This window comes from Microtus pennsylvanicus, chromosome 2 (assembly GCF_037038515.1).
Source record: "Microtus pennsylvanicus isolate mMicPen1 chromosome 2, mMicPen1.hap1, whole genome shotgun sequence".
NCBI lineage: Eukaryota > Metazoa > Chordata > Mammalia > Rodentia > Cricetidae > Microtus > Microtus pennsylvanicus.
The window spans coordinates 63,778,791-63,801,984 of NC_134580.1; the positions used below are offsets into that span (position 1 = coordinate 63,778,791).

A 23,194-nucleotide genomic window follows, 5' to 3' on the forward strand; every position below is an offset into this window, starting at 1 on the left:
CATCTTCCCCCATTTCTTTATTTTTCTTTTGACAGACTTTTAATTTGTAGCTCAGGCTGGCAAGGAAGTTACTACGTAGCCAGGTTGACCTTGAGCTCAAGGCAATCCTCCTGTCTCAGCCTACTGAGCACTGGCTGGGATTGCAGGCCACCACACCCATCTTGGAGTCTGTTTAATTCTGCACCAGGGCCAATTTACAAACATTTACTGTGATCTTCACTGTTTCCCGCATAGAGGCTTTTAAATGCACTTTTAGGAATTGACTTCAGTCTGATTCTCTTACTGCATGAAATTCCCTCTTTGCACTTCCTCTCTTGATCAGCTTACTCACTGGCCCATCCAGCAGTCTCTCACTGACGGCCCTGGGAAGCAGCTCACAGACCCCATACGTACAGCAATTCATATTGCTGCTCATATGGAAAACTGTGGTAGATGTGCCCAGGCCTTGGTCCTAAATGGACCATGGAGTCAAGGTCTAAACTGCTCGCCAGACTGTCTGCCTGAGCACAGACACACTCACCATGATGCCGAGGAGCTCAGCTGCTAGTGACTGTCTCTTCAGCCCGGAGGAAATCATCTCATTCCTTCTACTGTAACAGGAGGCTGGAGGTCAGGCAGGCGACTGTGTGAGGTCAGGACGATGGCAGAGGCAGTTCCTGTTTGTGCAGGACAGCTCTGTTTGAGAACTCAAAACGTGTGTGTTTACAATGCCTTAAATGGGAGATGGCTTTGGCATTTAACAATTTTCTTGGCCTGCTCGGGAAAAATTCTAATTACAAATAATTCTACATGAGTAATTTCTGCGTTCCTGCACGGCTTAAACAACTCTGTCAATCAAAATGTCAATGGAGCCGGACACGGTGGCAAACTCTCATTATCCCAGCATGGGAGGGGCAGGGGGAAGGAGCGGGAGCTCATCATCATCTCTGCTTCCTCAACGCACCTGAGGTTGACGTGGGCTGCCTAAGATCCTGTCTCAAAAACCAAAACTGAAACAAAAAACAACAATCCCCCTCAAAAAGCACAACTTAAAGCAAGGGAAACAAACCAAAGCCATTGTGATCATGTCAGCAGTCCCCAGGCTGCTAAACCTCAAGACACACTCCGAGGGCAGTGCTTTCCTATGGGTACAGAAAAGCACATTTAAATATATCATAACCTTTTAAGGAATTAGGTTTTCTTGTGGATTTATTAAGATTTAAATTGCAAATTATTAAAGGTTTTTTTTTTATGTTGCTAGCTTTTAAAAACCACCACCACCAACAACAAAACAAACCAAAACAAAACCCCCACAGGTTCTCGTATGCTCTGTATGGAGTCAAGGATGGCCCAAGGACCTGTAGGTGTGTGCGAGCATGGTGGGTCTATGGGCTGCTGGCAGACAGGGCACACCTCTAGCCCGAGAGACATTTATTTTAATATATTTGTATCAAGTTTTTAGAATTTCATACGTGCATACAATGTAATTTGATACAAGAAACATTTTGATACCTTGGCATGGTGTTAACTAAGTTCTAAAATACGTTTATTTTAAACTGTGTGTATTCGTGTCTGTGTATGGGTACGTGCACAGGAAGGCAGGGGCCCGAGGGGGGTGTCAGATCCCATCAACCTGGAGTTAGACATGGTGGGATACCCACCGTGGGTGCTGGGAACTGAACTCGGGTCCTTTGTGAGGGTCATACTTGCTCTTAGCCTCTGAGCCATCTCTCCAACCGCCAAAGCTAAGTTCTATTCCCTTGGCTTAGGCAACTGTATAAATCACAGTTATAAATTCATGACACAAATATTTACTGAGGACTCGGGCACTTAATAAATTACACTCCTTGGGGGCTGGAGAGATGGCTCAGTGGTTAAGAGCATTGCCTGCTCTTCCAAAGGTCCTGAGTTCAATTCCCGGCAACCACATGGTGGCTCACAACCATTTGTAATGAGGTCTGGTGGCTTCTTCTGGCCTGCAGACATACATGCAGACAGAATATTGTATACATAATAAATAAACATTTAAAAAAATGACATTCCTGTTCATGTTATTTCTTTAAATTATTTCTGTTTAAAATAGCATTTTTTCTTTTTTTTTAAATTGATTTTTATTGAGCTCTAAATTTTTTCCTGCTCCCCTTCCTGCCTCTCCCCTACCCTTCAGCCCTCTTCCATGGTCCCCATGCTCTCAATTTACTCAGGAGATCTTGTCTTTTTCTACTTCCCTAAAATAGCATTTTAAAGGATCAAATTACCCACTCATTTCAAACTCTGAGCAGCAGTTAACTTTTCAAAGAGAATACTGAAATTTCCACTAGGGGGCACCAAAGACTTATTTATAGTGATAAGGGCCTTTTACAAGTAAATTTAGCTTTTATGAATTTGACACAAACTATGGCATTTCCAAATAGAGAAACTGTTTCTTCAGTTTTTTAAAATGTAGAATAAATTTGGGAAGTAGTTATTACTCAGTTATTTTGGCTGGCTTGAGAGTGTATAACATTTTCCAGGATGCTAACAGAGAGAACACTTGCTTGGTGGAGCCAGGCGTACACTTTGAACCCGTTAACTCACCCACTAGACTGGGGAAATGCGCGGATGAGTGTGCACTGTGAAAATGGTGTCATGTTGTTTTCCTTCCAGCGGTTCCATTCCTGTAGGGGTGTGTGGGGGAGCAAGGAAGCAATGTGGGTCCACGGTTTAGCACAAATAACCTGGAGCCAGATGTTTTCTGGAAACATCTGTGGTGATGTCAGGATGTGGCTAAGTTGTAAGAGCTAGTTAGTAATAATCCTGAGCTATTGGCCAAGTGTTTATAATTTATATTAAGTCTCCATGTTGGCTATTTGGGAAGTGGTGGGCAGGAAAGAAAAGTCCACCTGCACTAGTTCCAGCGAATCCCATGCTTTTCCTGCCTCTGTCATTTGTGCAAACATTCATAGTCTTAAAAGGGGATGTTTGTTTAGGGCGTATTTATCAAACATTTACTATATCATGGTGAACTTTGTTGTAGCTGCTAGAGGTATCAGAGATACCATATTCGTTCAAAATAATCCCTTAAGGGTACCAGAGAGATGACTCAGGGGTTAAGTGCATTGGCTGGTCTAGAGGACCTGTATTCAGGTTCCAGCATTATCTGGTAGGTAGATCACAACAGTCTGTTCCTCCAGTTCCAGTGGATCTGATGCCCTCTTCTGGCTTCTGGAGGCCCCAGAATATGTGGTACACAGACATGCATGCAGGCAAAACACACTACACATAAAATTATCACTGAGAGCCTTCAAATTTATTTTCAAAAAGGAAAGCAAGTTTGGAAAGAAGAAACACAAGGTGAGGGAAGAGAAAAACAGGAAGTGTGTTCTTTAAAAGAAAGTATTTTATATGATGAGTGTTTGCCTGCATGTATGTCTGCACTGTGTGCATGTTATGTGGTCAGTGTTTGCCTACATGTATGTCTGTACACCGTGCGCATGCATGACTTGTGCCCAAGGAAACCAAAAGAAAGCATTGGATCCTCCAGGACCGGTATAATCGATGGTTGCTAACTGCCACGGGAGTGCTGGGAATCGAACCCAGGTCCTCTAAAAGAGCAGCCAGTGCTGTTAACCAGTGAGCCATCTCTGTAGCCCCAGAAGAAAATATTCCTTACCTGTGAAAACGACAACATCCTAGAGTAATCTCATCAGTGTGGAGCAGAGACAGAGTGAGCCTGAGCCCACAGGTCCAGGTGGCAGCTGACCTGGGTAAATTATGAAATTGCCTAATGAATATCTTAAACTAATTATGTTCTACCAAAAATTATGAACTGTTTTTAGGAAGTGTGAAAAATTCATCGGCATTTTCCAACTAAATGTCATATGGGTGTGGGTGACTGTTTTCAGATATGGATAAGGTAGGTTAATCTAACAGCAGGAAAAGATCATAGCAATCAAAAAAAGTGTGGAGGCACTCCATTGTGGTCTCTGCGGAAACTGTTGCATGGGAAGCTGAAGTGGGTGAGCTAGCGGCCAGTACTAATCCCACTCTTGGGACTGCCTTAGGGAGCACCCAGTACTCATCCCACCCTTGGGACTGCCTTAGGGAGCACCCAGTATTCATCCCACCCCCGGAACCGGCTTAGGGAACACAGTTGTCTCTCTCTGGCTGGTGCTGAGTTAGAAGCACGGACACAGTTATGGAAGCCGGCAGTCATGACCAAGTTCAGGCCATTCTGAGCCAATTACTGCCAAGATTGTGTTTTAGCCCACAAGGCAGATTGCTGCAGGAGTTTAGGTCAGAGATTATTATAATATTAGGTCACCTTTTGTTCATTTCTATATATAGATGCTTGGCTGTGCTCAACGTCCTGTCAAAAACTAAATCACCATCAGAATTAATGTGGATCTTATCCTTTGGTGCTATATTCGTTCACACACAATAAAATTGGGGATTGGGCCTAAGTTGGACTTTGTCCCTCCAAATGCAAGGAAAGGCTGCACTTTTGCATCATTAGGCAGCAGGTGGGAAGCTTGAACAACCCGCTCAACTGTCAAGGAAACAGCCTCACACACACATACAGCTAGTCTCTGCAGCGGTGTATGGGGTAATCATAAAGTCAGTGTGGTTTCTCCTCCTGATCAGGCTACGTAAATCTGCCCTAATGCCCACTGTCCCCTTAGTTCAGAAGCTCGGCTCTGCTGGCATTTGCTGGCAACCCATATGGGAAACCTGTAATTTTTCTTTCTTTCGAAAGTTAATTTGGCCACACAGCTCCCTGCTGGTGGTTTCGGCGTTTCAGGGAATTCAGTGAGGCTCTCCTGGGCTCTCGAAGGGGAACTTCACATATATGGGCTCTATGCCAGATTCTCTTAAGTGCTTTGGAGTTTCTGATTTTATTTTTCTAATCAGAGAATAATAAACTGAATTCTCATTCATGTAGATGTTATTCCTAAAGATGACGGGGGTTTTTAACTATCTTGAATGTTTACAGATTAATTGCAGGGGAAAAAAGACATTAAAAACAACCCTACCTAGGGCTTGCCATGTGGATCGGGGAGGCAGAATATAACGCACCAAAAGTCAGGAGAACCTAGTCATCAAGGAGATGCCATAAAACCAGGGAGAACATCACTTCACACCCAAGGGACCAGTATCATGGTCAGGTGATAAGTGTTGGCCAAGGAATATAGACTGTTATAACCATATGATAATACTGTTTTTTTCATAAAGTACAAAGTACCTGAGCCTTGAAAACATTAAGTGGGGGGCTGGAGAGATGGCTCAGTGGTTAAGAGCATTGCCTGTTCTTCCAAAGGTCCTGAGTTCAATTCCCAGCAACCACATGGTGGCTCACAACCATCTGTAAAGAGGTCTGGTGCCGGGGGCTGGAGAGATGGCTCAGTGGTTAAGAGCATTGCCTGCTCTTCCAAAGGTCCTGAGTTCAATTCCTGGCAACCACATGGTGGCTCACAACCATCTGTAAAGAGGTCTGGTGCCCTCTTCCGGACTGCAGACATACACACAGACAGACTATTGTATACATAATAAATAAATAAATATTTAAAAAAAAAAAAGAGGTCTGGTGCCCTCTTCTGGCCTGCAGACATGCACACAGACAGAATATTGTATATATAGCCGGGCGGTGGTGGCGCATGCCTTTAATCCCAGCACTTGGGAGGCAGAGGCAGGCGGATCTCTGTGAGTTCAAGACCAGCCTGGTCTACAAGAGCTAGTTCCAGGACAGGCTCCAAAACCACAGAGAAACCATGTCTCAAAAAACAAAAAAACAAAAAAAAAAAAAGAAAGAAAACATTAAGTGAAGGAATCCGACATAAAAGACCGTAAGTGATGTGATCCCATTACAGGAAATATCTAGATTGGATGTGGTAGACACAGAAGCTAAGCAGGGTGTGTAGAGATGGGGATATATTTTAAGGACTGTGCTATTTCTTTGAGGTGTTAGAAATGTCCCAACTTTGTGCTGACTGTGCATTTCTGAACATGCTAAAACATACCAGTGAATCCTACACACAGAGTGGAACAGGTAGTATATGAATTATAACTCATTGAAGTTATTATCAAAAAAATAGTTCAGGCATTTGGGTTCAAGTTACTGTCTTTGTGATCCCCATGTTTTTTAATCTTGGGAGTTTTTTTTTGTTGTTGTTGTTTTATTTTGTTTTTGTTTTTGGGAAAAGGTCATACAATTTAGCCATCTGCCCTAGTTGGGGTTGCTATTACTGTGATGAAACACCATGACCAAACGCAGCTTGGGGAGGAAAGGATTCATTAGGCTCACACTTCCACATCACTGTTCATCACTGAAGGAAGTCAGGACAGGAACTCAAAGAGTCCGGGAACCTGGAGGCAGGAGCTGATGCAGAGGCCTTGGAGGGGTGCTGCTTACTGGCTTGCTCCTCAGGGCTTGCTCAGCCTTCTTGCTTTCTTGTAGTCCAACGATAGCACCATTGGACTGTGCCCTTCCATATCAATCAGTTTTTAAAGATGCCCTACCAGCCTGATCAAATGGAGGAATTTTCTCAATTGAGGCTGTCTCTTCTCTAGTGACTCTAGCTTGTGTTGAGTTGACATGAGGTAGCTAGCGTCTTTGGAATATGAAAAGCGATTAACAGGTGTCTGTACATTTCCTTTTTATTATTTTACCTCTCTAGATGTGTTTTCTAAACTAGAATCTGAGAACAATGCAGAAATGCTGTTCTATTCAGGTTCTTGTTCAGGGTTTAACACTAACTTACCCGTGTGGCTGTCTGACCAGCAGACAAGCATTGCCTCTGAGCAGAGCTCTGCATGGATGACTGCGATGAAGAGGAATTCTAGAAGTTGTGTCAACAAGAAGCCACCCCACGATGGGCTCATAATACATGTGTGGTGCCGAGGGAGAGGCTGGCATACAACACAGCCTCCAAAATGCCGGGAGTTTACAGTCCGGTGCACGCTGCACGCTCCAGTGACTTTGACGTTACTGTGGCTTTAAGGTGTGGATTTGCTTCAAACATACAAGAACAGAATGCCCAGGACAGGACTCCATGGGAACACACATACGGGAGGAGATGTTCCCGAGCTGAGTCTAGAAGAGTCCTCCTGGTAAAAAAAAAAAAGGCAGGAGGGTTTTCTGGTGGTAGGAACATACACACACACACACACACACACACACAAGCGCGCACACACACGCACATACACACGTGTGCATGCCCATTTGTATAACAAGCTGATATTCCACATTCTGCAGTGACTTGTCAATTGCAAGCTCAAAATCTTGGTTCTTCTTTCATTGAGGCCCGAGGACCTATAAAGCCTTCCGTACGGCCACTGATGACAATACCTTTGGTTGTTCAGACAGAAATCTCCAAACACCTCTTTCCCACATCCAACTTCTCAGGTCTTCTAGGCACTATTCTTTATGCGTATGTGCCTAAGTGTGTATACGACACCCATGTGGGAGTTAGCAGAGGCCAGAAGAGGTGTGGGATTGCCTGGAGCTGCAGTTCTGAGCCGCCATGTAGGTTCTGGGTCCTCTATGCTTGTGGGCTCACCCTCAGCTCTTGCCTGCCACATCTGAACAGCATCCAAAGTGGCACTTTGATCATAAAAGTTACCTGATAACACCAGACTTAGTGGGTCCACACCGACTATGAGGAACCCCACTCCTGTCTCTCCTCACCTCCCTTGGTTTCATCTGACTCTGGCAAGGGAGTGTTTCACTTTCGTCTTTTCCCTATGTCATACGGAAGGAGCAACAAACACAGCCAGGCAGGCAGGTGCCCCACTTCCTTGTAGCACAGGCACCCACTGTCTTCAGGGCACACAAACACCTGCCTCACACCTAGGAGACAAACACGGAGCCACTGAGGATTTGTAAGGAGGTCAGATTGGTACGTAGGTAGCTGGGTTTTTTTCAGCATGGATATGGATTTCAGGAGAGCTCCTAGCTGGAAGCAGACTGGAAGATAAAGTCAGGACTAAGGCTTCGTGGGACTGAGTGCTAGCAGGAATAGGGCAAAGGTTCCAAATGAGGAAACACTTCAAGGTGGAACTGGTTGGGTCCAATGCTTGACTGGATGTAGGGTCTGGAGGGAAAGTTTTAGGGCGAGCTCCCAGGTTCCTGGCTTGAGTCACTTGGTGATGTGCCGTTTAAAGATCATTTCTGTTTTACTTGAGACAGGGTCTCAAGTAGCCCAGACTGACCTTGAACTTCTGATCATCCTGCCTCCACCTTCCTAGTGTGGTCTTTGAGGGTCTCTGCCACAACCCTGCCCAAAAGATGAAGCTCAGAGATCAGGCTTGGGGTCGGGGTGTGAGGGGATGTGGGGGGATAGGGTGGGGGAGAGTGTTTCCTTCTAGGCATTTGCGTTGAAGGCATTGCTGGGTGAGCTCTGGGGCTGTCACCCCTGTCGGGCCTACAGATACATACATTTTATAAAATAGTTTTAATATATTTATATGTTATTGGTTTAAATTTTTTCTTTTTCTTTCTTTTTTTGTCTTTTTCTTCCTTCTTTTTTTTTTTTTTTTTGGATTTAAGTATTTTTTTCCTGTGGTTTTGCTTCACTATAGCCCAGACTGGCCTTAACCTCTATGTAGCTGAGGACACCCCGGGCTCTCTTATCCTGTTTTTCAGAACACGCATTACAGGATAATCTTAATTTGTGGTCCCCTACAGGGGTAACTTTTACTGGACAGAGTTCATGAGAACTACAGCGGTCCTAATACGGAGCCAGGGACATTATCTTTGCCACAGGCGTCTGACCAAGTTTGTGGCTCCACTAAGAACACCGGGGCAGGGGTGGAAGCGTCCGCTTCGCCGCAGCCGCGCAGCCGCATTTCCCAGCTCGCGAGCACTGCGGTCTCCACAGTAACGGCCATTCCCCGGCCGCCACCCCCAGCCCAGCCCCGCATTGTCCAGCTCCACGGCAACAACGGGCGCGCGGCAGCGGGCAGCCCTAGGCCGGGCCGCAGGGCGCCCGTCGCTCCCAGACAGCGGGACCGGGCAGCGGGCGCCCCAACGGCATGCCGGAGAAGCGGCTCTCGGCCGGTAGGTGGGACCCCACGCCCCGCTCCCGCCCCCGCTCCGGTCCTTCTCCTGCGCTGCTCTAGCTCGCCACAGTCTCCATTTGCAGCTGGGAGCCTTAGGCTAGCTCCAGGGCCACAGTGGGTTCCAAGTCAGAGTCCAGAGACCTCTCCTCCCTACCTCCACCTTGAATATTCTAGCTAAAAACTCTAATCCATGCGCAAATAATAAACATTTTACTGAGTTCACCCCGAGGATGCCCTACTTTATCAGAGAATTTCATTTAGTCTAGAAGGAAGTCAGGTGGATCTGAGTGCGAAAATGTAACGTTTTGTCTCTTTTCAGACCCGCCAAATATTACAGAAGAAGAATTTGTAAGTAAATTTAGAGGGGCTACTTAGTATCCCGCTCCCCCCCCCCCCCCCACACCCGGTTTTTGATTTCATAGAAAAGATTAGATCGCGGGAGAAGCACAGGCTTTTCCTCTTCACCATTTCAGTAAACACAGGGGCGAGAACAACACACAGGCTCTTCACATGCTCTGCTGATTTGTGCATGGACGTTAATTATCGTCAAAGCTGTTTCCTGTAAAAGACGCGTTTAATTTCTCCGTGCTCCCAGAGTCTCCGGCGGCGCAGGCTTACCCCCATGGCTTTGTTGTGTGCTTGGCAGTTCCTGGTTGCCATAAACATTAGTATAGAAGAAAAGGGGTCAATTTAGTGTTAGGGTGGCTCACATTTATAATGTCAGCATCAGGGATGGTTGGCAAGAGGATTGCGAGTTCAAGGTCATTCTTTTTTCTTTTTTTTTTCTCTGTGTAACAGTTCCAGTTGTCTGGAACTCTGGCACTAGCTCTTGTAGACCAGGCTGGCCTCGAACTCACGGAGATCCACCTGCCTCTGCCTCCCGAGTGCTGGGATTAAAGGCGTGGGTAGCCACCACCGCCCAGCTAAGGTCATTCTTTGTGACATAGCAAGTCCAAGGTTACATGAGACCCTGTTTTAAAAAATAAAAACCTGGGCATGGCAGTGTGCCTTTAATCCCAGAATTTGGGAGGCAGAGACAAATGGCACATCTCTGTGAGTTCGAGGCCGGCTGGTCTATGGAGAAAGTTCCAGAACAGCCAGAGCTACATAGAGAAACCTGCCTCAAACAAACAAACAAAAACCTAAATAAATAATAACAAAACAAATTTAAAAACCCTTAAAATAACCAACCAAACAACCAAAACAACAACAAAGCGGTCCATTTATAATTGTTTAAATTTTTTTCTATACATGGTTCTCAGGTAGGAATCTTGGAGAAACTGAGCATCCTAACTGAGAGCATCTGCAAACACACATCAGTTGGGAGAATGCTCTTTGGAACGCGTTCTGTGAAGCCTGTTCCTTATCTGAGGAACTCACCTAGGGTCCAGCTGGGCACCAGCAAGGCTTATGCTAAGGTCTGAGTCAGAGCTCCGACCACTTCCATTGTTTGCAATGTCCTTCACCAGCTATTTCTCTTGCTGGCTGGTATCTCACTTACTTTTGGCTTTTCGTTCAACAGTCATGAGTGACTATACTCAAAGTATTGTCCAAAATGCTGGGGTTAAATTTCAACACATTTACAGTCCAGGGGGGCTTAATAGTGGAGAGAGGAATACGTCAGCTGATCCTGGAAGAAGGGTGGAGGAGGGGGCCGGAGGGAGGAGGAGGCTGGAAGGGCAGCTCCAAAAGTCTCTCCACACTAACAGGTACACGCAGTACGTCAGAAGTGCTCCAGCATATCGGCTAAGCCCCATTTAGTGGGAAATTGAAGTTACTCCAGGCACTAAGCCGGAAGCGCTCGTCAGTGCTGCAGGATTTCTGAGCCAGCTGGACCTTTCCAGCGCAGCTCCCCCTGGGCGTCTTAAGAGCACTGAACTTAACATTAGAGCATTGGTGCTCGAGACTCTCTGGCCTGGTCACACTCCCCTGGGCTTCGCAGGCACCCACTGTCTTCCTTCCGGCACTCGGATCTGTCTTCTTCCCCCTTTCCAGCTTCCCTTTCCCCTCTCCCGTGAAACTGTTGTTCTCCAGAACTTTGAGAGTGAGCTCCTCTTTTGTCCACACCGTCCATCCCATCTGCTCGTCTCTTAAATCAGCGTCTCGCTATAGAACCTGTGCTGTGTCTGCAGCTCAGTATGACGTCAGACTTTCCATCCAGCTGCTCCAGCCTCCCCGTGCTGGGATGGGTTACAGATGTGTGCCACCACACCTGGGTCCAGACACCGCTTCTGATGCCCCTGCCTACCCAGTGAGCTATCAGGATGTCCCCGCGTCACCTCTCCAGACCGCTTCCTCCTGCTCTCCAGCCCCCAGTTCGGTTTTCCCATTGCTTGCTTGTATTTTGGTTAATGGTATACTGGGTATACCCAGCTCTTTCTTCACACCTTGCCTGCAAGCATCCACCTCTGCCTCCTTCCCTGGCTGCGCCTTCCTCTGCATCTGCACACCTGCTGTTTCATCTCAGGCTCCGTGCCCAGGCAGAGCTTGGCTGTAGTCCCAACGGGTATGACCGCTTCTCAACTGTATGTATTCCTTCCCTCAACTGTAGCCTTTCTTTGTCTAACGCGTAAAGTGCAAACTTCTGTCCGTCAGTTGTACTGGATTCTGTCTCATCTCTCCTCCCGTGGCTCATACTGCTGTTAACCCTTTCCTGAGTCCCACTGTAAGGAACTTGATTAGTAGCTGGTATCCTTTTTTTTTTTTTTTAAAATATTTATTTATTTATTATGTATACAATATTCTGTGTGTATGCCTGAAGGCCATAAGAGGGCGCCAGACCTCTTTACAGATGGTTGTGAGCCACCATGTGGTTGCTGGGAATTGAACTCAGGACCTTTGGAAGAGCAGGCAATGCTCTTAACCACTGAGCCATCTCTCCAGCCCCCTTTTTTGGTTTTTCGAGACAGGGTTTCTCTGTGGTTTTGGAGCCTGTCCTGGAACTCGCTCTTGTAGACCAGGCTGGTCTCGAACTCACAGAGATCCGCCTGCCTCTGCCTCCCGAGTGCTGGGATTAAAGGCGTGCGCCACCACCGCCCGGCGCTGGTATCCTTGAATGCTGACCACAGACTAATATTTAACCCCAAGACAGCCCTGTGAGGTGAGTGACGGCTACTTCCCGCATTTCATAGGGAGTCAAAGTCCACAGAAGTTAACCACCACTGAGGCCACTTATCTAGTAGCCCACAGAGCCCTTCGAGCGTTCAGTTGTCCTTAGTCTGGCCTCCCAACCCCGCTCTCTGTGATGAGCATCACATCCGCCCTGTTCTGAGCTCACAGAGCACTTCCACGTGCCTCGGGCCCCAGCCAAGCTGCCCTGTTTTGCCTCCTGCCTTTGCTGTCGGTCTGACTGGGTTGCCCTTCCCCATCTGTTTCACAATCTGGCACATTCCTTCAGGCTCAGCTCATCCCCACGAAACCTTCCCAACCTAGCATCATGCAGACTGCCTTGGCGCTCTGGACAGCTTCCCATGGAAACCAGCCTGTGGCCAGATTCTCAAACTCACATGCTCAACCAAGTGTTGGCTATTCACTTAAATAATTAACCCGCCTTGGACACGTGGTTGGCCTTGCTTCTCTGAAGTGCGATGGTGGTGTTCTCATCAACAAGCTACGTATTCTTAGAAAAAGTGGGGTAGGGACCCTCAAGCCTTGTTTTTTGTCTCTCCTGAAGTTAGTTAAACTGTCATGTAAGTAGCACTGCTGTGCCCAGCCCTGGAGAGCTGATGTTTACAACATCACGTGACTGGCTCCTTTGTCACAGCCTTGTTATTGTGGTCAAGCCACATTCAGATGCTGGGTTACTGAGATTCTGAAATTCATGTAAGTATAGGAAGGAAGAGAGAGCCAGTTTTCTTCTCGCTTGCTGGAACGGTGATCTGAGGCTGGCATCTTGAGGATAACAGAGTCATGTGATCAAAGGGAGCCTCAGTGACAGCGCAGAAATGTTCTACGTCATTTAGGAAGCGGTGCTTTGGTGTTCCAGTGTTTATAATAACCTTCACCGTATTTTCTCAACCAGTAATCCAAAACTCCTTTGTTGTTACGGATGTCTACAGAAGAGCTTAACCTTCCCCTGGGGTCTTCACTCTCAAAGCAGGGAGTCATACGTTTGGAATCAACTGCTTGTCTGCCAGGGGCATCAGATATATTGAAATCTCTGTTTTTAGGTGGCAGGCTTGTTTTGGGGCTGAGTCTTGCTATGTAGACCTGGCTAGCTTGGAACTCTGAGTAGACCATATTGTCCTTGGACTTGCTATGTAGACCTGGCTAGCCTGGAACTTGATGTAGACTATACTGTCCTTGGACTTGGTATGTAGCAGGCTGATCCTCCTGCCTCTGCCTCCCACATGCTGGGCTGTAGCACAAATCATCATGCCCAGCTATTGAAATATTTTATGTATAAGTTTTTTTTTTTGGTTTTTTGAGACAGGGTTTCTCTGTAGCTTTGGTGCCTGTCCCGGAACTAGCTCTTGTAGACCAGGCTGGCCTCGAACTCCCAGAGATTCACCTGCCTCTGCCTCCCGAGTGCTGGGATTAAAGGAGTGCGCCACCACTGCCTGGCTCTATGTATAAGTTTTGAAGTCTCATAACAAAACTGTGGGCTGGCACTGTCTCGACACCCTTATATTTCCCAAAGCACACTGTACAGAGGATCTTACTCAGATGATTAGTTTGGCTCAGTGGATTGTTTTTCATTTGTTTATTTTAGTTTTTGAGAGGGGGTGTTAGGTAGTCTGAGCTGTCCTCTAACTCTGTGTAATGATGGCCTGAACCTCTTATCCTCTGGCCTCTGCCTCCCAAGTGCTGCAGTTATAGGCACGTGACACCCACCCCGCTTAACGGCTTTCATTGTGTTTGACTGGGCTTCGGGAATTTTCTTTGGGAAAATAGTACAAAAATGAATATATTTTTATGTCCTTTGTGGAGCATTTTTTGTTTGTTTGTTTGTTTTGTTTTTTCAAGACAATGTTTCTCTGTAGCTTTGGTGCCTGTCCTGGAACTAGCTCTTGTAGACCAGGCTGGCCTCAAACTCACAGAGATCTGCCTGCCTCTGCCTCCTGAGTGCTGGGATTAAAGGCGTGCGCCACCACCGCCCGGCTCAACATATTTTTATTTATGTAAATGACGCATGAGTTCTTACAAGAAATAATACTGGTAAGTGAATGTTTCCCTCACTACTTGCCATCCTGGCTCCTCTCTTGCTTTCCCAGAGCATCAGATCCACAACACAGATCTCCACGGCAAAGGCCTGCATGTGGGTGGTCTTGTCACACATGCAGTGTGCACACTGAGTCAAGTTTATGAGTGGCTCCTGAGCCAGGAGTGGTGGCACACGTCATTAATCCAACGCTTGGGAGGCAGAGGCAGACGGATCTCTGTGAGTTCGAGGCCAGCCTGGTCTATAGAGCTAGTTCAAGGACAGTCACGACTACACAGAGAAACCCTGTCTCAAAAAATCAAGATAGATAGATAGATAGATAGATAGATAGATAGATAGATTAGTTTTTTAACAGTAAAACAGAGTACATTAGGCTTAACAAGGATTTAAATATCTGAGTTTTAAATCCTGATTTTTTTCCTCTTGTGTGCCTTAAAAATAATTTGTTATGGGAAAAAGCTTTATAAGTAAAAAAATCTTAACATTTTGAAGAAAATAATTTGTTGGAACTATGGGAATAGGTGTATCATTTTCCAAAATATATGTGTGTGTGTGTGTATGTGTGTGTGTGTGTATGTGTGTGTGGTACAGGCACACTCAGAGACTGGAAGAGAGCATTGAATCCCCTGGAGCTGAGTTACAGGTGGTTGTGAGCTGGAAACCAAATTTGGGTCCTCTGCAAAAGCAGAGTGAGTTTTAATTGCTGAGGCTCCTGCCGTGTGTGTGTGTGTGTGTGTGTGTGTGTGTGTGTGTGTGTGTGTGGTGTGTGTGTAATTTTTTGTTGAAGGTTTTCTTATATATAAAGTCCATAGTTTCATTGGCTTTAAAAGCAGATAAGGGGCTGGAAAGATAGCTCCGTATCTCAGAGCACTGACAGATCCCCCAGAGGAACCAAGTTTGATTCCCAGCACACATGGCAGGTTGCAATGACCTGTAACTCCAGTTCTAAGGGGTCTGATGCCCTCTTCTGGACTCTTCGGGTATTGCATACAAGTGGCGTACAGACCCTTGCATTCAGATAAAACAGTCATATACCTAAAATAAGATAAAATAACATTTAAAAATCAAGTTAAAATTGCTTAAAATAAAAAACAATTTGTAAATAGAAAATATGTCTTTATCTTACCAGCAAATTAAAAGGGACTTTAGCCGGGTGGGGTACCACATAGCTGTAATCAATTACAGCACTTGGGAGGCAGAGGCAGGAGGATCAGGACTTCAAGGTCACCCACAACACAGAGAGCTATACTATACCCTGTGTTAAACAAACAAAAAACCTTGAGGACCTAAATGCCTGCTGTGATGGTCTGAATGAGAATAGTCCCCACGTTTTAATACCTGGTCCCCATAGTTGGTGAGCTAGTTTGAAAGGATTAGGAGTGGCCTTATTGGAGGAGGTTTGTCACTGAGGGTGGGCTTCGAGGTTTCAGAAGCCCATGCCACTCCCACGTAGCTCTCTCTGTGTCTCATGCTTGTCGGGAAGGGTGTAGCTCTCAGTTACTGCTATGCCTGCCGCCGCCACGCCCTCAGCCGTGATGACCATGGACTCACCCTCTGAAACCATCGGCACCGATAAACCCTTCCTTCTATACATTGCCTTGGTCATGGTGTCTAATCACAGCAACACAGACGGGATTAAGACACCTGCTGTGGCATTGTCGTGACCAAGCTGAACGCAGTCTCAACCATATGGTGGCCTAAACGTGACCCGCCTAATGACAGCATGACATCAGCTACATGCCAGCACGAATGCCAGGAAATCGTACAAGGCCCTGGCCCTGGATGGCTGCTGAGAAGGGAGGGTAGTTTTCCCCGGGGATGAGCCCCTGACAGGTCATTGAGGCCCAAATGGCCAACTCTATACTTATTTATTATGTATACAATATTCTGTCTGTGTGTATGCCTGCAGGCCAGAAGAGGGAACCAGACCCCATTACAGATGGTTGTGAGCCACCATGTGGTTGCTGGGAATTGAACTCAGGACCTCTGGGAGAGCAGGGAATGCTCTTAACCACTGAGCCATCTCTCCAGCCCCCAAATGGCCAACTCTAAACACACATATATGAACCACACAAATGGATTCAGTAGGTTATGCATCTCTCTGTGTGAATGTTGTAATAATATTTGAAGAAGAGTGAATTTGAGAGGGAGTAGGAGAGCACAGGAGGCTGTCACAGGGCAGAGGAGGATTAGAAATGAAGTAAATATAGAATTTATGAAAGAAATTCTCAAAAAATTAATTTAAAAAGGGATTTTAGATTCAAATAGTATTTACAGCATTTAATTGTGAAAACTGGTGTTTGTTTTCAACCAAGGCTGAGTTGTCTCAGAGTCACCCCGCTGTCTTTATAGCTTGGATATAATTATAGTAATCAGATCTCCAGAGCATGAAAATCACATCCTTATTTGTGGTGGTTTGAAAGAAAATGGCCCTATTAGGAGTTGTGGCTTTGTTGGAGGAAGTGTGCCACTGTGGAGGCGGGCTTTGAAGTTGCATATGCTCAAGCCATGCTCAGTGTCTCAGACCACTTCCTGTTGCCTGCTCGAAGATCTAGAGCACCATGTCTGCCTGCACACCACCATGTCCCACCATGATGATAATGGACTGAACTTCTAAACTGTAAGTTGCCCAATTAAATGCCTTTCTTTATAAGAGTTGTTGTGGTCATGGTGTCTCTTCACAGCAACAGAAACCCTAAAACATTATTTAAACACAATATATCAAAATATCCATAACCCCAGACCCCAGGAAGAAGACTGCATGGCTGTAATCACTTAGTATTTGTTTCCCAAACAGAACATGATGGGTTGGGTAACTGAGAGCAATCTCAGTTGATAATAGGTAGCTTCACATGGAAACCACGGAGGGTGGGGTGGCTGGAACGCAGGAATCGTTGGTTCTATCTCTCTTCATCCCTTCTTTCCTGAAGACAATGCATAGCTAGGAGCCAGAGCATTGTGGGAAAGCCTTCTGGAAACTGAGATGCATCCCACAGGGCCCTTGGAAAGTGTTGCTATTTCAGGTCACTCATCTCTATGGAGGTCCAGACTTGGAACAGGGATCAATTCTCTATGATTTTGGAGCTGCGGAAACTTAGACGCTCCACAAACATGTAGCCAATGGCTGTACGTTGTTCCAGGGCACACATTACTAGCCGCGAATTGCAAAAGCAGCATTCTGTCTGACTGGAGGGAGAACTGTGCTGGTTTGTCTTTTGTTGGCTTTGGTCAGTTTGACGCAGGCTGGAGTCATCTGGGAAGAGGGGACCTCAGCCGAGAAAGTGCCCACATCACATTGGCCTGTAGGCACAGCTGTGGGAGTTTTCCTGACTGACGGTTGTTGCAGAAGAGCCCAGCCCAGTGTGGGTGGTGCCACCCCTGCCGGGTGGTTCTCGGTGTATAAGAAGTGAATTGAGCAAACAAGGAGCAAGCCAGTAAGCTGTGTTCTCTTATGGCCTCTGCTTCAGTTCCTGCCTTCAGGTTTCTTGCTTGAGTTCCTGCCCTGACTTCCCTTCAGCTGTAAGATGAAACAAGCCCTCTCCTCCCTAAGCTGTGTTTGATCCGTGTTTTTATCACAACATGCAAAGGCAAACGAAGACACTAACTAACCCTTCCAGTGAAGCACCAAGTGCTAAGCAGCTACATTTATGTGTTAGCTGTGAGGTTAAGACTTAGCGACCTCACCACTCCCGCCTTTACCCCTTTAAGATGGAGAAGGGGAGAAAGTGAGAGCCTCTGTCTCTTTTAAGTTAGACTATCAGGCTGGAAGGACTTTTGTACAGGGAGAGAGCCTTGGAGGTGTGGGTGTGGCAGAGTCACTTAAATCTATGGGTATGATCTGGGATTAGAATTAAATACTGGGTGAGAAGGAAAGAGATTTTACAGCTCTTTCAGTTTCATTCAGAGGACCAGTAAGATGGCTCAGCAGCTGCTCCCCAAGACTGACGACCTGAGTTTGATCCCTAGAACCTACACGGTGGGAGAACCAACCCCAAAAGCTGTCCTCTGACCTACTCCTGGTGTACTGAAAAGAGATCTGTGTGAAATGGCGCCCAGACAGAAGCCACACACCCACTTCCATCACAGCAGCTACCGTCGCTGGCAGGTGTGCGCAGATGGCTTGGTCCAACCCTCCTACTGTTAGAGATTCAGGAAGCCTGGGCTAAAATTGGACCCGCTGACTTCACTTTGGCAGGAGGCACACGGAAAGGCAGGCTTCAAGAGCAGCAAGTACTGAAGGAGCCCCCACGCTGAGTCACACCTGTGGAGTGATGTAACGGAGGAACTGAGCGGAACTCAATTTTCTCGTTACTCCTTTAACCGTCAAGTTTTTTTGGGTACTTGGAAGATACCAACATGGCTTAGGAAATTTAATTAATCAAAAAAATGTCCGAGTAATTGGATTGTGGAAACTCAATGAGAAAAGCAGAGCTACTAAACTGGATTAAAGACTTTTGGGGTTTTTTCTTTTATAATTCAAGGGCTTTGGGAATAAAAAGCTTGTCAGATTGAAAGATGCCACTTTGTGGTAGAATTCTTGCCTAGCGTGCACAAAATTCTGTGTTCAGTTCCAGTACCACGCGCACACATACACACATACATACATACATATGCACGTGCACACACATGAGCACGTGCACACATGCACACACGCACGCATGTACACACGCATGTGCGCTGCATGCACATTAACATACACATGTGCACACACATGCCTGAGCACACAATGCTTGTATGAGTATGTGCACACATGCACGCGTGCACACACGCACACACAGCACGTGCCTGGCCCCTTTGGTTTGCCTGCTGATGTGACTAGATGTGCCCATGCTGAAGTAGTAGCTGCAGTGGGAAATGCACTCCCTTATTCAGTGGCACAGCTTCCTGCCGAAATGGCCATAAGGCCAGAGCAGGCAGTGCTTATACCAACCCCACAATCACAGCTGCCCCAAGTCAATATAACTATCAGTATTTAATACCCGTAAACGTTAATGCAAAGCCTCACAAAAGAAATGCCAATTTTGATGTATTTGGACAAGATTTTAATTTATTGCAATCGTCTCTAGAAATTTGAGCATGTGACAGTACCACAGTACCATGTAGGAAAGTCAGCGCCACCACTGTGCCAAGGACAGTCAGTCCCCAGCAAGAGGGGCTCAGAAGCCAAGGAGAGATATTATGTCGAGAAGTGGTTGTAGCTGTAGAGTCTACCGTGAGCACCCAGACGACAGCGCATGTCCTGTGGTCTCTTTCCTAGCGGTTCTCTCTCGGTGTGTTTCTGGGAAGTTGGTGTCTGAGACAGATTACGAGAAGTAGACAAAGCGTGCCGTTTCATTGCATGGACTGAGTTAGAGGCTCCTGGAACTGGACATGCCTAGAGCAGGGGTTCTCAACTGTGGGTGTGACCCCTGTGGGGTGAATGACCCCTTCACAGGGCTGCTCCAAACCACCAGAAAACACACATTTACATTGACTCACAACAGTAGCACATTTACAGCTATGAAGTAACGATGGAAATAACTATGGCTGGGGGATCAGCACAGCCTGAGGGACAGATGAAAGGGTGGCAGCGTTAGGAAGATGAGGACTTCTGCTCCGGAACGAGCGTGTGGCCCTGAGGGTCATTGAGGCCTTGCTGATCCACGAGGCTCTATGGAATGCCTAGAGCTAAGTTTAAATCAGCTAAAATAAAACTGAAATGCATATTTTAGAAAAGCTAACAAATTTTATTTCCTATTGCTATTAATATGTTTGTTAATATAGTTATATCAATTTGTAAGATTAATATAAAATATACATTTTCTTATGCATGGATTCATGATCCTGTGGCTTAGTATTGTGAATTTTGGTTACTTTTTTAAAATACAGAATTTAATAAAATAAATTTCATCTGAAAGACATAGTTATTATTTTAAAACATCATGTTATTTAGAATTTACCACCATGGGCCAAATTTGGCTACGCCTATTGTAACACAAATGCCTTCTACTTGGGTGACTAGGAATTATTGAGTTAAGATGTGTTTCTTAAGCGCTTACTTGGTGCTTCACTAAAAAAAAAAAAAATCTGGAGCTTGAAAAGTTGTGAAGTTATTGTTCTGGCTCGCATTTCGTCAGCTCGACACAAGCTGGAGTCATCTCAGAAGAGGGGACCTCAGTCGAGAAAATAGCAGCATCAGATGGGCCTGTGAGCAAGCCCCACATGCGTCCCCCATCCTAATCGATGGTTGATGAGGGAGATCCCGACTGTTAACAGTGCCACCCTGGGCTGCTGGTCCCGGGTCTGTAAGGAAGCTGGCTGAGCAAGGCACAGGAGCAGGCCAGTAAGCAGCTCCCACCATGGCCTCCGCATCAGCTCCTTCTCCAGGTTCCTGCCCTGACTTCTTTTCACGATGGACTCTAAGCTATAAGATGAAACACACCCTCTTCTCCCAGGGCGTATTTGTCCATGGTCTTTATTACAGCAATAGACACCGAGCCTGGACAGTTATTAATCTCATGGTTTCCCCCATGGTGTCTGCCTTGCTCTACTTTAACAGACCAGAATTCCGAGCCGTGCTGCTAAGGCTCCACTCTGAAGGCGGTACATTTCCCTAACCCTTGGTTCATCTGTTTTAATCACTTGGGGTCTTAGCAAACTAAACCCTGGGTCGATTAGGTGAGATTTCTAGTAAGTTCCTTGATATGAATCTTTTTGTTTTTTTTTTTTTTTGAGACAGGGTGTCTCTGTAACTTTGGAGCCTTTCCTGGAACTCACTCTGTTTACCAGGCTGGCCTTGAACTCACAGAGATCTGCCTTTCTCTACCTCCTGGGTGCTGGGATTAAAGGCGGGCGTCACCACCCAGCTCTTGGTATGAATCTTGAACCAGAGCTATTTATAATTTCCAGACACTGCAATTACATAAAGTTACCAAGAACAAATCTGTTTTCTGAAGCGGGTTTAATAATACCTTAGTCCTTTCTGTACAAAACTACTTTGACTTTGCCATCTCCTCCTCCTCCTCCTCCTCCCTCTCCTCCTCCTCCTCCTCCTCCTCCTCCTCCTCCTCCTCCTCCTCCCCCTCCTCCTCCTCCTCCCCTCCTGCGCATCCTCCCCTCTGTCTTCCCTTCCCTTCATCCCCACTTTTACCTTCACCTCCCCTCCTCTAATGGGGTCTCTATCTAGGATCTGGGCTGACTAGGCTGGCTTGCCAGAGAGCCCCAGGGTTGGTATTACAAGCACACACCACCACACCCAGCTTCCTGTGTGAGCCTTGGGGATTGAAGTCCAGTTGGAGTGCTTGCACAGTGCCTTAGCGAGACTTTCTAGTGCTTCCTGAAACACCATGGCCGAGAAGCAAGCTGGCTTACACTTCAGCGGAGGGAAGGCAGGACAGGAACTCAAACAGGGCAGGAACCTGGAGGCAGGAACTGATGCAGAGGCCATGGAGGGGAGCTGCTTACTGACTTGCTTGGCCTGCCTTGCTCAGCCCACCTTCTTATAGAACCCAGGACCAGCGCCCAGGGTTGGCACCACCCACCATGTGCTGGGCCCTCCTCCACTGATATCACTAAATGAGAAAATGCCTTACAGCTGGATCTCAAGAAGGCATTTCCTCAGCTGAGGCTCCTTCCTCAGATGACTCTAGCTTGCATCAAGTTGACACACAAAACCAGCCAGTACACATAGCAAGCCCTTTACCAACCGAGCTATCTCTCCAGCCACTACTTCACTAATTTTTAAAAATTAGCTAGTACTTCATAAAAAGAAAATTATCAGCCATACGGAAGTAATAGCATTGTGTCATGTTTCAACTTTGGTGTTAGATTTACAACATTGAAGTCTAATTATGAATAACAGACAACCACATGTACTGTTCCACCGAGTGTGCCACGATGTGCTCTCGACGCAGTGGAAACAATGACCCATGAAGTAGGTGTTTTCTGATTAGGGGAGCAGGTTTTTCTTGGCAGCGGCTATTCGATTTTGCCAATTTCAAAAGTGGCCTATGTTGGTGGGTGAGACAGTTACAGAAAATATGTATACAGTCAGTATGCAGAACACATGCCCCGGCCAAAGAGTCTATGTTCAAAATCCAGCAGGATCCAGGTCCTGGAAACTGAATCTCACGCTCACAGACATTTAATATTGTGCTTAGCTTGTAACTTTAAGTGAGCAGCAAAGAATTTTACATTCCTTACTACTTGCTACTGTCTTTAACGGTGACTCTGCCTTCTTTTTTAATTTATTTTAAATTTGTATTTATTATTATGTGTGTGTGTTTAAGGCGCACATGTGGAAGGCAGTGGGAATCTTTACAGAGCCTGCTCTTTCTACCTTTGCACGGGTTGTGGGGTTGAGTTCAGGTTATCAGGTTTTCGTGGGGAGCGCATTTACCTGTGAGCCATCTTGTAGGCCTTCTGCCTCTATTTCTATGAAGTGCGTGTTTTAAAAGTCTGAGAAATTTATCTTGCAGTGCTTCAATTTGTATTTGTGGATACTTCATTTACATGTTCTGCTATACTCTTCTTGTCCCCTTTGCTAGCTGCGGTAGCAAGGACTTTGAGAGAACAGTCCACTCTATTTTCTTTTTGTTGATGGTGGTGGTGGCTGAGGCGAGGTTCAAGTTGTTCACTTTGAACGCACTCCATAGATGAGACTGGCTTTGAACTCTCGGCTCTGTGCCTCCTGAGGGCTTAGTTCATGTCGTAGCCCGTTTTCCTGCCCCTTCCAGAGACTGTGTTAGGTTTGTAGTGAGGCTTCAATGTGTAACTGACTGAAAAAGTCTGAGATCTAAGTCACCGTAAGGCATGCTTCAAAACATGGCTGTAATATGTTTTTATGTTTTTTGCAGGAAAATTTTTTGGCAACAGATGGCTTCCTTGTGGATTACTTTAATGAGTTCTTAAGCCTTCCCGTGAGTACATTATGATGTTCTATTTATATTATTACAGCAAGGTATTTATAAATTATTAGTGTGTGTGTGTGTGGTGTGTGTGTGTGTATGTGTAAGTGTGAATGTGTATGTTTGACTGTAT

General features: G+C 46.1%; 1 protein-coding gene across 1 annotated transcript in view; it reads left to right on the plus strand.

Annotated features, from left to right (window-relative positions):
• Positions 1-8,889: 8,889 nt before the first annotated feature.
• Positions 8,890-23,194, plus strand: part of Rgs22 (regulator of G protein signaling 22) — a 106,263-nt gene continuing 91,958 nt past the window's right edge. Inside the window, exons 1-3 of the mRNA XM_075961195.1 lie at positions 8,890-9,013; positions 9,335-9,363; positions 23,011-23,073. Of these exons, the coding sequence (XP_075817310.1) occupies positions 8,989-9,013; positions 9,335-9,363; positions 23,011-23,073 (117 nt within the window). The 5' untranslated portion in view covers positions 8,890-8,988. The remainder of the gene's footprint in view (positions 9,014-9,334; positions 9,364-23,010; positions 23,074-23,194) is intronic.